General features: G+C 40.1%; 2 protein-coding genes across 2 annotated transcripts in view; both read right to left on the reverse strand.

Moving 5' to 3' along the window:
• Positions 1 to 15150, reverse strand: part of PNPLA8 (patatin like domain 8, phospholipase A2) — a 63583-nt gene that overhangs the window by 36593 nt on the left and 11840 nt on the right. Inside the window, exons 5-6 of the mRNA XM_074951898.1 lie at positions 14652 to 14746; positions 9990 to 10161 (exon numbers count right to left, since the gene is read on the reverse strand). Coding sequence (XP_074807999.1) covers positions 9990 to 10161; positions 14652 to 14746 — 267 coding nt within the window. The remainder of the gene's footprint in view (positions 1 to 9989; positions 10162 to 14651; positions 14747 to 15150) is intronic.
• LOC141995481 (uncharacterized) lies at positions 6133 to 8361 on the reverse strand. The gene is made up of 2 exons (XM_074966743.1): positions 7268 to 8361; positions 6133 to 6605 (listed from the first exon to the last, which is right to left on the reverse strand). The coding sequence occupies exons 1-2, from the start codon at positions 7632 to 7634 to the stop codon at positions 6133 to 6135; spliced, it is 840 nt and encodes a 279-aa protein (XP_074822844.1). The 5' UTR covers positions 7635 to 8361.

Raw genomic sequence — 15150 nt, forward strand, 5'->3', positions numbered from 1 at the left:
ACGACCTCAATACATGATCCAAGACTGGTTTGGGTAGAAGCCTGGAAGCAGCACTGTGCAGGGGATCTTGTATCAGAAGATACCTCTGATCTTTCTTCTCAGCTTACAACATTCATTTACACCTTAAAATAGATGACAGCTTGACAGTTCTTGTGGGGACAGTTATAGACAGTAGGCTCTTGCCCAAGACAGATTCCCTCAGCTTCTGCAGAATACAAGCTTTCATTTACATAAAAAAATTCTAGCCCTCCTGATAACCAAAAAAACCTTCTGAATGCAGCCCAAGTTTAAAGCAGTGGGGTGCTGTCTTCCTAAGTCTGCAAAGACAGTTCCAGTGCTGCCATAGTCACTAGTTAAGGTGGTTCTGTGACCCAGTCAACGCTTGGTGCCAAATGGCAGAGGGCACAGGGAGTGCATAGGGCTTTACAGGGATCCTCTGGGTCAGATATACACATAATAATCAAAGGGTGGCATGTAAGGTCTGTCCCGAGAGCTGGTATCCCACTGGTCATTATAATAATTGAGAAACATATGTATGGATAACATTTAAGGAGTTACATATCTATACCAAAAATTACGTTCTTAAGGTCTTGACATTAAAGCAGGTCACCAGGAGGGGGCATACTCAGACATGCTCCTTTCATACAAAGGCTAGCAGACACTTATCTCCCTATCTGGCCATTTGGGTATTGTGTATTGTATGCCTATTTGCATGAAAGAATACAATGAGAGATTGTGAAACTCTACAAGAAAGGAAATCTACAAGATGAAACAAGCACCATCAGGAGTGTTCCTGTTGATGAATAAAAGACAGGATGGGACTGGTATATTTTGGGAAGCAAAGAAACACTGGAGTTCTTCATCTAGGAAGCAAGCTGACAGCATGTGTGTCTCATGAAGAGATGGATCACAGTCAAACCTGGCTGTAAAGTGCTGCAATGATTTTGGGGAAGCATTACTCTACTATATATGACAGTATTTCAGTCTAGGCCCTAGGGTGAACATTATGATTTTATTTTATATTTAACCACTTGTTTCCAATACTTGTACTTGCTACTACTTGAATCTCTATAAATTTATACTTGATTTCACGATAAACATACCTAAGTGCTGTGTGTTAAGTGGGGCACTGATCTAAGATAGAACTAGTAAGCTGGGGTGTACTATCTTTTGGAAGCAGCAGATCTGAATACCCTGAGTGTCCAGTGGACCAGGAACTGGACACTCCAAGAAAATGCTCAAGGGCTGGAGCGTACCAACTGCTAACCTGTAGAGACTGCAATGCTTAAAAGGAGAGTGCTTGTGTTGCCCATGGCCAGTAGAGTGGGGGAGGTGACTGTTTACGTGGGGTTGGCATTCATTGATTTGTTTATAGGGACCAGATTGTGCGGATCCAAGTAGAGGATCGGTGGAAGACCAAGTAAAAGGGGTGCATGGCTTGGGCGAGGCTCAAGATAGGGAACTGCCCTTGGGAAAAGTAGGCTGAGCCTTTGGGATAGTAGACGTTGGGTAATTTTTCAAGACCAACTCAGGCAGAGAAAGTTTACTGTTGCACCAGCATCCACTACAAATTTGTTAGCATTATTTATTATAACTCTTGATATTCTTAACATTCACGTAAGTGTCCAATTCATTTTTGAATCTTACTAAGCATATGGCCTCAACAACATCCCATGGCAATGAGTTCCACAGTCTAATTTTCATCCAATGGTACAAGTCATTGTCCGTTACTAGTTTTGAATTAGTCCATCTTTTAAATTTAATTTGAGTGTCCTCTTGTTTTTGGGTTACCTCCTCTATGCTATTCATTGTTTTACATACTTTTGTTATGCCCCCTCTCATTTGTCTCCTCTCAAAAGGAAACAATCCAATCTTTTCAATCTCTCTTCCTTTAAGAGTTTTTCCATGACAAATAATAGGTCACCCTTTTCTAAGCCTCTTCTAACTCTTCTATCATTTCTGAAATGAGGTGACTTGTATTGCATACAGTTTCGTCACTAGGGCTGCACCACTGATTCATATAATGGCATCGTAATATTTTCTGTATTATTATCCATCCTATTTCTTATGCATCCAAACATCCTGTTTGCTTTTTTTGTGCACAGATCTTCTTCACTGAGTTGTCCACAATGACACCAGGTCCCTTTCCTGAGGTAATAAAGTTAATTAGAAACCTGCAAGGTGTAGAAGCAGTTACATTTTCCCTTGCAATATGCATTACTTTGCATTTATCAACACTCAGTTTCATTTGTCAGAGTATGGGATGTGGCCCAAAATGATAAATAGGTTGAGAACCACTGTCATATACAAATCAGTTCCCCTCAATGTACCAATATTTTGGCTAGTTTGTCAACCCCCCTCTACTGCTCCCTCCCAGATAAGTCTTCTGCATATAATAGACACTATTCAAGGACAAAATAAAACAAAAACACACATTCAAACTCACTTCAATACAAAATCCAACAATATGGAACAAAACTATACCCCTATTTTTTCTTGCAGCTTAAACTCAATATGGTATTATGTAAATTGATTTACATAAAAAAAGTAAGGCCGCTTTTGCTTTCTGCAGGAAGAAAATGGAAATGAATAGTAAAAGTAACTACATGTCATAAATGTAATTATCTTAATGATGCTATAATAGGAAGCCATCAAATTAAATGAAAAGCAAAATAGGTGGCTCAATTAAAATGCAAAGAAATATGCATAAGATTAATACTGAAGCAAATTCTCTGCATTACTTACAGCAAAAAGTTATTGTTCACCAAAATGAGTTGTAATTTCCCAAGTAGGCTTTATACCACATGCCCCACAATTGTAGGGAAAACATTAGCTTTACTACGGTTATTAGAATTGTTCTGTCAAAAAGTGTTTATTAATATATACTAGGGCAAATTTTATATTGGAAACCCTACATTGAAGCAAGGAAGACTGTATTTTAAATAGAACAAGTTAGCACAACAAGGCATGTAAAGTTAAACTGCCTTGTATATTCTGCAATGACTGGAAGTGAGCTTAATCGAATTTCCTTACTGAAGCGTTTAGAGAAATGCCATCCAACATGAATATTTTTTTAGTATACATTTTAAGGCCCAGCTGCTGGATCATGACCTGTGTGGAACCCCACTGAATTCAGTGGAACACTGTGCCGGCATAGAGTCTGCTCTGATCCCTCCAAAATCTCATTGTAGGATCAGGTCAACAGTTAAATTAATATTCATGGATTTTAATTTTCAGTTTAATTTGTAGACAAAATGTGTAACATGAAGATGACAGTAATTGCCTTGCCACTATCCACATCACAAAAAGCGTACAGTACTAGAGTGCTTAATCAATACACTGCCTTCCTCCTGTGTTCTTTGTAGCTGCAGTAAAATGTTCATTTTCATAAAAGTGTGTGTGTAGCATTTCCAGACAAGTTGGTTTTGACTTACACCAATCCAAGGGGTCTGCACCCATTTGCCCTAAATGTGAGAGAATTTTCCTGAGAAGATTCTGTTGAGCATAATTGGGAAGCTGAAGGTCAATCCTTCTTTTTCAACCATCTAACACTAAAGGTGGATGTGGAAGAATTTTTGAAATTTAAAAACGTGCACTGGACTGTGTTAGATGCTGCTTCTTTATAAATTGGGTTTAAATAGGACTGGACAAATGTATCAGATAACTGCACATGAGAAAGTTCTCATCTTTTTCTTTTTTGTTGTCTGACCAAATGGCAAAGATCTCCAAGTCATACTCCTTTCTCTGCATTCTTGGATAGCATCTTCAGACATCTGGACACAATAGGTCTGTGGTTTTCCTTTCAGAAAGGCAAACTATAACTAAATAGGAATGCATTTTTCCTGAATGGGTGCTTGTCACCATTATCGGATCATTCTTCGTATTCAACCATTTTACATTGGATTTTTGTTTTGTTTTTTAATATTGTGTTTCTTCATTTGCAGACGTCGTAGTGGACCTGAGAGTTTAAAGTTGTCTGGAGGAGAATATCCAAGACAAAGAGTTCCAATTATTAAAATTGTCATACACTGCAGGTGTGGATGGCATAAAAGGGAGGACAAAACTTTGTTTAATCGAGTACCTCTCTTTGCCTTTACACTATGATATTATAGTATATTCAAAGATTGGTGTCCGCCATTTTCAGGATGTGAAAGACAAAGAACTCCTGAATGAAGCTGAAAAGCTACTGAGAGGCCTGAAATAATGACTAAAGATATCATCATGGCTATGTTTTGAGGATAACGGTGATGCTGAAGGTGTCTCACTTGAAGGATTATCCAACTCCATGTTTTCCTCTTCTACTTCAACAATGAAACACTTTTCTACATTATGCTTTTTAACTGTGTTTACTCCCATATAGTATTTCAGTTACTTCTGACAATATCAGAAGTTAGACTCTTACATTAAGATCCCTCATTAGCTATTTCAGTAGAATGATTCCTTATCTCAATTTTGCTTAAGATGGTTGATTACTAACTTTCTGTAACTGTTGTTCTTTGAGATGCGCTGCACATGTCCATTCCACTATTAGCATGTGTGTGCGCCTCACAGACAGTCACCAGAAACTTCTCCTTCAGTGGTACCTGTCAGGGTGACTTGAGCACCTCTGCTGCCGGCATTGGCACAAAGGGTCCAGTTGACCCCCCAGTCTCTTCAGTTCCTTCCTTCTGGAAACTCTGATGCAGAGGGGTAGAAGGGCAGCTTGTGGAATGGGGGCATGTGCAACACATCTTGAAGAACAAGTTACAAAAGGTTAGTACACTGGACCCTCGCTAGAACGTGGGGTTCGGGATCCATGCGCAGTACCGTGTTAACGTGGGGACTGCGTTACCATGGATCCCACTTTAAACATTTAAATTTGGGATCCATCACTGTGACCGCGCTACATGCAAATCCACGCTATAGCAATGTGTGCTCTAGCGAGGGTCTGTTGTAACTGTTTTTTCTTCTTTGAGTGATTGCACATGTTCATTCCACTCTTGGTGACTCCCGAACAGTTAAACAAGTGGAGGGACTGGAGTTCATGTACACAAAGACTGCACTATAGTTCGAGCAAATTTGGCATCATTTCTTGAATACTAAATGGTGGCATAATGGGAGAAGAAAGTGTGCACAGATGACCAGGTTGCTACTTTGCAAATGGATAAGGATCTGTGCTAGGGATCCCATTGAGGATATTTGCGATCTTGTAAAGTGGTCAGTCGGCTTGCCTGGAGGAGAGACACCTGCAAGATCATAACACAAAAGGATACAAGAAGTTATCCAAGATTAAATCCTCTGTGTGGAGACCTTTCTTTCTGTCTGCTATGACCACAAACAGTTGGGCGGACTGCCAAAACAGTTTGGTTTATGTAGAACAATAGTGCTGGTTTAACATCCAGTATGCATAGCCATTGCTCAACCCTATTTGCATATGGTTTTGGGTAAAATACAGGCAAGTAAATGTATTGATTGATATGAAAATCTGAAACTACCTTAAAGAGAAACCTCGAACGAGGGTGTAAATACATCTTATCTTTAAAGAAGACTGTACAGTGGTTTGGATGTGATGATGTGCAGTTCGGAGACCCTTCTGGCAGAAGTGATAGCAATTAGGAAAACCACATTCCAGGAAAGATATGATAAGGAGCACATTGCTAGAGGATCCCATAAGTTTAGACAAAACTAAGTTCAAGTCCCAAGGGGAAATGGGCTCCTTTAGTTGAGGGTAAAATCTTTCCAGGCCTTTAAGGAATCTAATTGTCATGTTGTTAGAAAAAACAGAACAGTTATCCACGTGAGGGCAGAAAGCTGATGTTGCTGCCAGGTAAACACTGATAGAGGAAAACTGCTAAGTTTGTACTATTTCAGGTGCAGCAGATAGTCGAGTTTTTGCTTGATGGACGAATGCAGCAGTGAGACTCTTTGGTCCACTCTACTTCCCTGTAAGCTAACCACCCTCCCCTCCTCCCTTCGACCACTGCTTGCAGAGGCAATAAAGTCATTGTTGCTTCACATTCATGCATTCTTTATTAATTCATCACACAAATACAGGGATAACTGCCAAGGTAGCCTGGGAGGGGTAAGGGAGGATGGAAGCACCGGGTGAGGTGGTGGAGGAGGAAAGGACAAGGCCACACTGCACTTCAAAACTTATTGAATGTCAGCCTTCTGTTGCTTGGGCAGTCCTCTGGGGTGGAGTGGATGGGTGCCCGGAGTGCCTCCCCCCGACGTTCTTGGGCGTCTGGGTGAGGAGGCTATGGAACTTGGGGAGGAGGGCGGTTTGTTACACAGGGGCTGCAGTGGCGGTCTGCGCCTTTCCTGCACCTCAACCATACGCCGGAGCATATCAGTTTGATCCTCCAGTAGTCTCAGCATTACATCCTGCCTCCTTTCATCACGCTGCTGCCACCTCTCCTGTTGCTCTAGCCTCCTGTCCTCGCGTTCATTTTGTGGTTTCCTGGACTCTGCTATTGTCTGCCTCCACGCATTCTGCTGGGTTCTTTCAGTTTGGGTGGACTGCATGAGCTCAGAGAACATTTCATCGTGAGTGCGGTTTTTTCGCCTTCTTATCTGCACTAGCCTCCGGGAAGGAGATGCTAGTCGCAACGTTGAAACATTTGCAGCTGCGGGAGGAAAAAAAAGGGAGATTAAAAATTGAAAGAGACACATTGGCCATTTAAAGGGAGGGGCTGATGTTTTCGGGTTAACATGCAGCACAAACCCAACTAACTGCCCCGCCCCCCCCCCAATTCTCTGGGATGATCACTTCACCCCTTCTCCCACCACGTGGCTAACAGCAGGGATGATTTCTTTTTAGCCACAGGCAAACAGACCAGCAGGAACGGCCACCTCCGATGTCCCCTTAATAAAATTCCTCTATTTCAACCAGGTGACCATGAATGATATCACTCTCCTGAGGATAACACAGAGAGATAAAGAACGGATGTTGCTTGAATGCCAGTAAACACCAGGACCACATGCTGCAATGCTTTCTTATGCAATGATTCCAGACTACGTGCTACTGGCCTGCCATGGTAAAGTGTCCTACCATGGAGGACGCAATAAGGCTGCCCTCCCCAGAAACCTTTTGCAAAGGCTTTGGGAGTACCTTCAGGACAGCTTCATTGAGATATCCCTGGAGGATTTCAGCCCCATCCCCAGAAACGTTAACAGAATTTTCCAGTAGCTGTACTGGCCACAAATGCATCCCAAGTCTTCTGGGCAAATTAATCATTAAACACGCTTGCTTTTAAACCATGTATTATATTTAGAAAGGTACACTCACCAGAGCTGCCTTCTCCAACCTTCAAGGTCCAGGAGCCCGGGTTGGGAGGGTATTGGATCCAGGGTGACAGTTCCTGGCTGTAGCAGAGAACGGTTTCTCCGCTTGCCTGGTGTGCGCTATCTTCCTCGTCCCCAAAATCCTCATCCCTGTTGCGTGAGACTCCCCCCTTACAGGAGTCCATGTACAGGGGTGGGGCAGTGGTAGGGGCACCCCCTAGAATTGCATGAGGCTCATCATAGAAGTGGCATGTCTGGGGCTCTGACCCCGAGCGAGCGTTTGCCTCTTGGGTTTTTTGGTAGGCTTGCTTAAGCTCCTTAAGTTTCGTGCGGCACTGCTGCGGGTCCCTGTGAAAGCCTCTGTCTTTCATGCCCTTGGAAATTTTTTCAAATGTTTTGGCATTTCATCTTTTGGAAGGAGTTCTGATAGCACGGATTCGTCTCCCCATACAGTATTCAGATCCAGTACCTCCCGTTTGGTCCATGCTGGAGCTCTTTTGCGATTCTGAAACTCCATGGTCACCTCTGCTGATTGCCAAACAGGAAATGAAATTCAAAAGTTTGTGGGGCTTTTCCTGTCTACCCAGCCAGTGCATCTGAATTGAGAGTGCTGTCCAGAGCGGTCACCATGGAGTACTGTGGGATAGCTCCCGGAGGCCAATACCGTCAAATTGTGTCCACACTAACCCAAATTCGACCCGGCGATGTCAATTTCAGCGCTAATCCCCTTGTCGGGGAGGAGTACAGATATTGATTTTAAGAGCCCATTAAGTTGACAAAAAGAGCTTCGTTGTGTGGATGGGTGCAGGGTTAAATCGATCTAACGCTGCTAAAGTTGACCTAACTCGTAGTGTAGATCAGGGCATACACTAAGAGTGGAATGCACATGGGCAATCACTTAAATAAGAGCTCTTAGTGATATCTTTCCATGCAGAATGTGCCACCTGGGTAAAGCTGCTGCAGTGATCCTATACCCCAGCCCAAGGTGGGTCAAGTCACTTGACTCCATTTTGTCGAAACCTGAAAATATGCAGGAGTTGGACCACTAAAGCCACAGAAAAATCACAAGCTGGTGAGAGACTGGACCTGTAACGCTTTATCACTCAGAATAGGCATCTTATGCCAATTCAGGGCCAACCCTGAAGATGCATATAATTTTTCACTTCAAGCAAGGCTGGGGAAGAAAGAAGTTATTGTAAAATGTTTGCTCCACATTTTCATCTCTTTAAAATATTGAATGTGGAGTTAAAACAGCATTTGTTTTCAAGGATTAAACTAGGTCCCCGATCATCTTCCGGATACTGAGGCAATTCAGGTATAATCTTCTACTAATAGACGCGACCTTCAATATTGTGTGGCTTTCAAAGCAACAGTGGGGAAGACAGACTTCCCAGAATAGCAAGACATGGCAAATTCTCCATTATGCTACTGAGTTTGGATAGCAAGTTGCTTCTACTTTATGTGCAGTTGCAAACTTGCAGTCAGTAGATACTATTTGGTAGCGCAGATACGGTCCAGAGCATCAATTTTTTGAGGTAAGCAAATGTGTCAGCCAACCTTGTGTATACCCTACTATCTACAGATGCCTGCTTGAGAGAAACTTGACTCACAAATACTCAACTGTCTTAACACAGATGCAATGCTGAGTTTTCTACAAGGAAATGTTATCATCGAGGGAGAGAGAGTTAGCAGCCGGTGAATGTGATCCTTTCTGGTAATGAATAGGGAGGTCTAGTCCATCTCAGCTTTAAAATGTCCTCTAAACAAATACTCAATGCTTTCACCAGTAAATATTGGAAGATAATATTGTAATAACCAACCTCAGGTGCTGACATAAAAGCTGCTCAAAAGAGACAAGGAACAAAACAGAATGGGTATTGAAAAATCAGGATTAAAATGTATTGGCAAGTCTACATATGGAAGCTTGCCATTATTGTTTGATAGATAATCAATGTTATTTGTCTCATTTTTAAGAGCCCAAAAGTTTAAAATTTAAACAACTTTCCTCCATAATGTTGATATAGGTTTTCTTAACTTTACTATTTCCAAAAAGCAAGCCACTCTAAATATACAATGAATTATGAATACTAAAACTATTTTAAATATGAATATGAAGCAATTTAATAAAAAAAAAAAACCTCCTGACATCAATATATAAAAACACTAAATGCATTTCTTCAACAAATGATTTCCTAACTTGTTATCTGTTATTACACACACAGAAAACCAACTGCTCCTCACTTTATAGACAGATTTTACACAGCAGCAGGTACACCTTTTCATCACAGTATCTTTTTGTGGATTTTCCCCTTTTCAAAGAAAAAGGCAGTGGGTAGGAAGATACATAATGTAGCATTTAAAATGGGGGGCGGGGTGCTTGACACAGCTTATTATTTCACTTTTAGCACTTTTCCTTAGGGAAAATTCACAGCATGTGGCTAGCAATATTTGTAGCAGACACGTAATGAGACAGAATGAGCAAAGTATATGGGCATAAAAATCAGAAAGCTGTACATCACAGCTCATTTTATTCCCTGGAAACAGAAGAATGATTGCATTAAATGCTTTCAGATACTTGGGCTAAATGGAAACAATCAGCTATTTCGAAAGATATTGGTATAACGTATCTACCCTTTTAGAGCTGTGTTTTTAAACTTTTGCTTACAATGAAAGCAGCAACAAGACCACATATTTTCAAAAATGATTTAAAGTTCATTTTAACTTACTTGAGCATCTTTTCCCAGATATCACTGTCATAAAATGCATGGCTCCAGCCCATTTTCATTGTCCCAACAATAACATTCTGCTTAAACACATCTGATCCTAATTTGTGATACAGTTCCTCACATTCATCCAGAGGGATATGAAACAACCCCAACATAAATGCTAATATAGCACCTGAAAAAAATAAAATAAAATTTGAAATGTAACTTGGGATGACACAATGATGCTGTATTACTTCTTTTAATATAATAAGTTTCAGAAGCCATGGTAATTCACATATTATAATATTTTCCTTTAAAAAGGTATGATCAACTGACTTTTTCACAGGCTCTTTTTTGTTCAAAGAGTATATCAATTTGTTTTGAGGGACATAACTAGAGACAGCTTTTACTTTCAGCAATAAAATTATGGAAAGTTTTGTAAAGAAACAATAAAATATACTGTGATTTATTATTGCAAAGAGTTACATAAAAAAAAGGGACTTAACTTCTTATAAATATATTTTATTTGAGAAGGCAACCTAATACGTGAAGTCTAGGCTATATGTAACGGCCTAAAATCAAATCATGATGTTTATTTTTCACTCTTTACATACAGAATGTCTGACAAACTCATCAGTTCAGTAAAGATTCTAAATAAATATGTAAAGATTCCAGGAAAGCTCGTAAAAATTAAAAGCTTTGTAATATATTTATCTGCAACTGATTTATAGTTAGCCATTCATTCATAGTGTCACGTAGTGTGTATCAAAATAGCCTGACCCTGAACTGCTGAGAAAAAAGGTTCAATGGTATTTGAAGAGCATGCTTGCAGCATACCACCAAATGGACTTTAGACAGTGCTGACATGTGTATCACAGCAGTGGCTTTAAGGGCAGGGCCAGGGATCTATGACAGATGGAATTATTGTTCTAGAGTCACTCTGCAGCTAGCACAAAAGAGAAGCATAGATGTATTGAAGTGAAGCTGAGCTCTAGTCAGATGCAGAGTTTATAGTACAGTAAACCAGACGATACTGCAAATGTGGGTGAGGACACAAATAATCTATACACTGTATAGACGTTAGGAATCTGGGTATAAAATAAAATTAGATTCAAATTGGTGCCGTTCAGGAAAAATAATGTAAAACTACAGATATTCAAAAAAAGGGGAAATATTGGGGCACCAGTAATGTCAAAAAATGCATACATATAAAGAACAGCAGGACCACAGATTAGATATGGACTGGCAATGTGATATTATGACTGAACCTCTCCTCCCACCTCCATCCTCCCCCAAAAGAGTAGAGGCACAGTATCAGGGACAGGGTGTTAACAATTTCCCTTTATAAAAAAAAAAATCACAAGACAGATTTTAATTTGACCAGTAGACAATTAAGATAGTGGGGAGAGAATTTAGTAATATCTGAAGAGTTTCAATGCTGGTGAGGGAGAAAAATTGTTCAGGAGAGACAAAAAGGTACAAATTAGGAGTAATTACATTAAACTGGGTAAAAGAAAATTTAGGCTCAATATTCCCCCCAAAAAGAGTCCTAGACATAACTGAGATATTTATTAGGAAATGTCTAATTAGTAGTCATTTAAAAGCTAGACTTCTCAGAGTAATAAAAAATATGTAATAGGGAAAAATCCTGCAGTCACAAATTAATATTATCCACACTGCCTGGTCAGGTCAGGCTGTATTGTAGCCTGCTATCATAATGGCAGTAGATGGTACCATCTGTGTCTGGCCAAAGTCTCAGGAAGCACCAATGGCTTTGGATGGACAAACACGTGGGGAGTGTAGTGCAACAGCTGATGGAGGAAATGCCATCTAAAGGCAGAAGTATTCAATTACGACTTAACCAGTGCAGCCACAAACCTGAGGTAAGGCAATTGCAAACCACCTTTTATATTTTCTCTCAAGAACTATCATGGGAGAACAAAGGTAACATGATCCATGTGTGGTGCTGGATGGTGAGGAACACCCCTCTTCCTCCCCCCCCCGCACACACAGGCCAGACGGCATGATAAATTACACTGGGGAAGAGGTTCTGACCATATAAGAGTACTGCTTGCAGTTATGGTGGTATACCAAATCCTTCAGGAAATAGTGCCTGATATTTGCTCCAAGGTAAAGAATGACCTGAACTTTCATAAACTAATCATCAGAGTTAAGTATATATAAATGGAGGATTACTATTGTGACCAAAGAATTGGAAAGATGTAAGATAGCTGTATGTGGAACCTCAAAGCTATGATGGAATGGTAGAGGTCATTTCAGGATGATAAATGGTAGAGGTCATTTCACATGCTTTCTTGGATCCTGAAGAGTAACAGAAAATGGAATTATATTTATCTTATCCAAGGAGACATCCAAGTGTGTGCTTCGATACAACCCATCAACAACTGACTCATTATAATTCACCTTTGAACTAAGCCAGTTAATATGTCGATCATACAGGTTTATGACCCAACAGCAGCAGCTGATGACGCAATTCATAAGTTCTCCACCTGGTTTGAAGAGACACTCATTCAAAACACCGAGCAAAGACATCACCCTTGTAACTGGGAACTTAAAAGCAAAAATTGGAGCTACATGCTGTCCTAAAGAAGGAATGGGAACAATGGTCTTTGTTTACAAAATGAGAGAGGAAGGCTCCAATCATCTGGTCATTACAAACACCAAATGGGAGGTCAGCTGAGTGTGTGAAGTTAGGGATGGATTAAGAAGGCTTCCAAAAATTGTGCTATGATGTCACCAGTATTCAGACATGAATAAATAGCCTTTACTTGAAACTGCCTATTAGATCTGGAAGTTACCTCTAGTATTTATGATTCAACTCAGTACTTCCTCATGGAAAGTCAAACTGCAATATTTCAAGTTGTGATGCCTGCTAATGTATTTTGGGAACAGATTACATTGGAAGAGATATACAGAGCAGGAGAAATGAGGTATTTAAATTTCTAAAGTGAAGTGTACTGTTTTGTAACCTAAGCTGTATTGTGTTGTAACCTACAATAGACCACTTACATCAGCCTTAATAGTATTACATTGTTACTGACTTGACATTACTTTTTGAAGAGTGAACACCAGGGTGATTAATTGGTCAGTTTTGGCCTTTTAAAAAAAGGTTTGGAACCTTTCTTCTTTTCTAGGGAGAAGCATCAGCCCACCTCTTGAGGTTGTTTTCTAAATCAACACATGGGGTAGTAGTAGGAGCTCCTGAAAATAACACACTGCTGTTTGAACAGTAGCTTAAGATGTACAGCATGGATGGTCAAAGAAGCTTTGGTGCCCACCCTTAACAGAATATGGCAGCTTAGGCAAGACATACCACCTCCCGAGAATGAGATGATTATGGTGGAGATCACTAAAGGGGAGATCAAGAGGCTGGTTGATGGAAAACCAATTCTATGAGGGAAGATAAGACAAGGGGTGGAAGGAAACATAGGTGCTGTATCCTCTTCAAGTGGGTGGCAGATCAAATGGTTGCCAGAAGAGGAGTAGTGACAAGCAGGCCAGGACAGCAGATTGGCACGGGACAAGAGGAAGAACAGGAGTTCAGCACTTCTCTGTACTTGTTGTGCACCCTGTTATGGATCTCTCTTTTGCAGAGGAAACTGTTTATCTGCCCCCTCCCACAAGCTGCCAGATCCTAGAAGAGAAGCACAACTGCTTCCCCTCCCCTGGCCTCAAATTCACTGCACATCTTCAGCCTTGTCTCTTCAGGCACTTTGGACATCTGCTGCCTAGAGACCCACTCCTGCTGATATACAAGAAAGAATCTCAGCAAGTAGCAAGGCTTTTCCCTGGACATGGGGAGGCAAACAGCTAAAATTAAAACTATTTTAAAAAAAGACCCAGATTACAAGTATATTTACTATGACACTCACTTTTTAAAGAAACAGCATGTTTAAAAAAAAACATCAAGCCATGGTAATAATATGTACACATGATCATAATACATATAGTGCTGATATATTAATATATTCATGACAAGTCTTACTACTTCTCTCTTCTATATTGAGGTGCCCATTTTTAATCACTCAAACCTTATAACAATTATGAACCACATCAATAAAATTGTGTGTTGATTAAGCATCTTGGAATGTGATGCCAAAGAGATAGTGGATTAAAATCCCCCTCCCAAAACAGCAAGACCCAGGAAACCTGCTAAATATCAAAGAAGGTGTACATACATAAGATATTAATATTATTGCATCTGTTACATTTGTTTTTCTATAGACCCTTTGTGGTATTGCTCAAAACCTGCAATATTCCTCGTCAGTATTTATGGGACACCAAATATCTTGATAGCTAGGTGTTAAAGAGCACTTTCTTCAAAAATAAATTCCTCTCAGTTTCATGGTTCAACATAAAATTAGACGGAAATCGTGTGGTAATAAACAAGCATTCTTTGTGTCACCAACATTTCTACTTGGCAAAAAATTATAGCCATTTAACCTAGGTCTTAAATTACGCTGTAAATACAAAAGCAAACTTCTCAAAGTTGCATCCAGTTACCAAAAAATAAAACATTCCCCAACAAAAGAACTGGCTTACATTTATAAACATGGAGTTGCTTTCCTGGGGGAAAAAAGATTTTTCAAAAACAAGATTTTTTCATATTTTTACTTGTATTAAGTTTATCACATAAAAATCCACAATGTGAATACTAATTACCTGTGCTTACACCACAAACGTAGTCAAAAAGTTCATGAACGGGCTTTCCAGTAAGTTCTTCTAGTTTATGTAAAGTCTGAAGTGCTACTAAACCCCTGAAACATATTAAAGGAACATCACAGAGAATGGTGGTTTGGTTACGCCTTACGCAGAGCTAAACATGTATACAGTTTGAATAAGCAACAACTAAGACAGGATATAATAAGTCTATAAGGTTTTAATACAAAGGAGGAAGAGGAATTTTATAGTTTGACAATGAGGAGTAGTATAATGCAATAAGAAAGGGAAAGGTATAGGTTAAATACCAGTGACTAATGATTTTGGGTGCCTAACTTAAGAGCCCTTGAAGGAGCCTGACGTACTCCATGGTGCCCAGTACATTCTGAAAATCGAGCCAGACACCCAAATTACGGTACTCAAAATGACTAGTCACTATTTAAAACCTGTCTAGAAAGGGTCCTGTAGGAAGCAATCCTGCACAGGGAGGCAGATAATCTAA

The sequence above is a fragment of the Natator depressus genome, chromosome 1, assembly GCF_965152275.1.
Source record: "Natator depressus isolate rNatDep1 chromosome 1, rNatDep2.hap1, whole genome shotgun sequence".
Classification (NCBI taxonomy): Eukaryota; Metazoa; Chordata; order Testudines; family Cheloniidae; genus Natator; species Natator depressus.

Bases quoted from the DNA above. Each gene is read 5' to 3' on its own strand.
- LOC141995481 (XM_074966743.1), bottom strand. From the start codon at position 7,634: ATGAAAGACAGAGGCTTTCACAGGGACCCGCAGCAGTGCCGCACGAAA. The intron at 6,606-7,267 runs GTGAGTGTACCT...TTCCTCCCGCAG, and splicing joins GGTTGGAGAAGGCAGCTCTG to CTGCAAATGTTTCAACGTTG.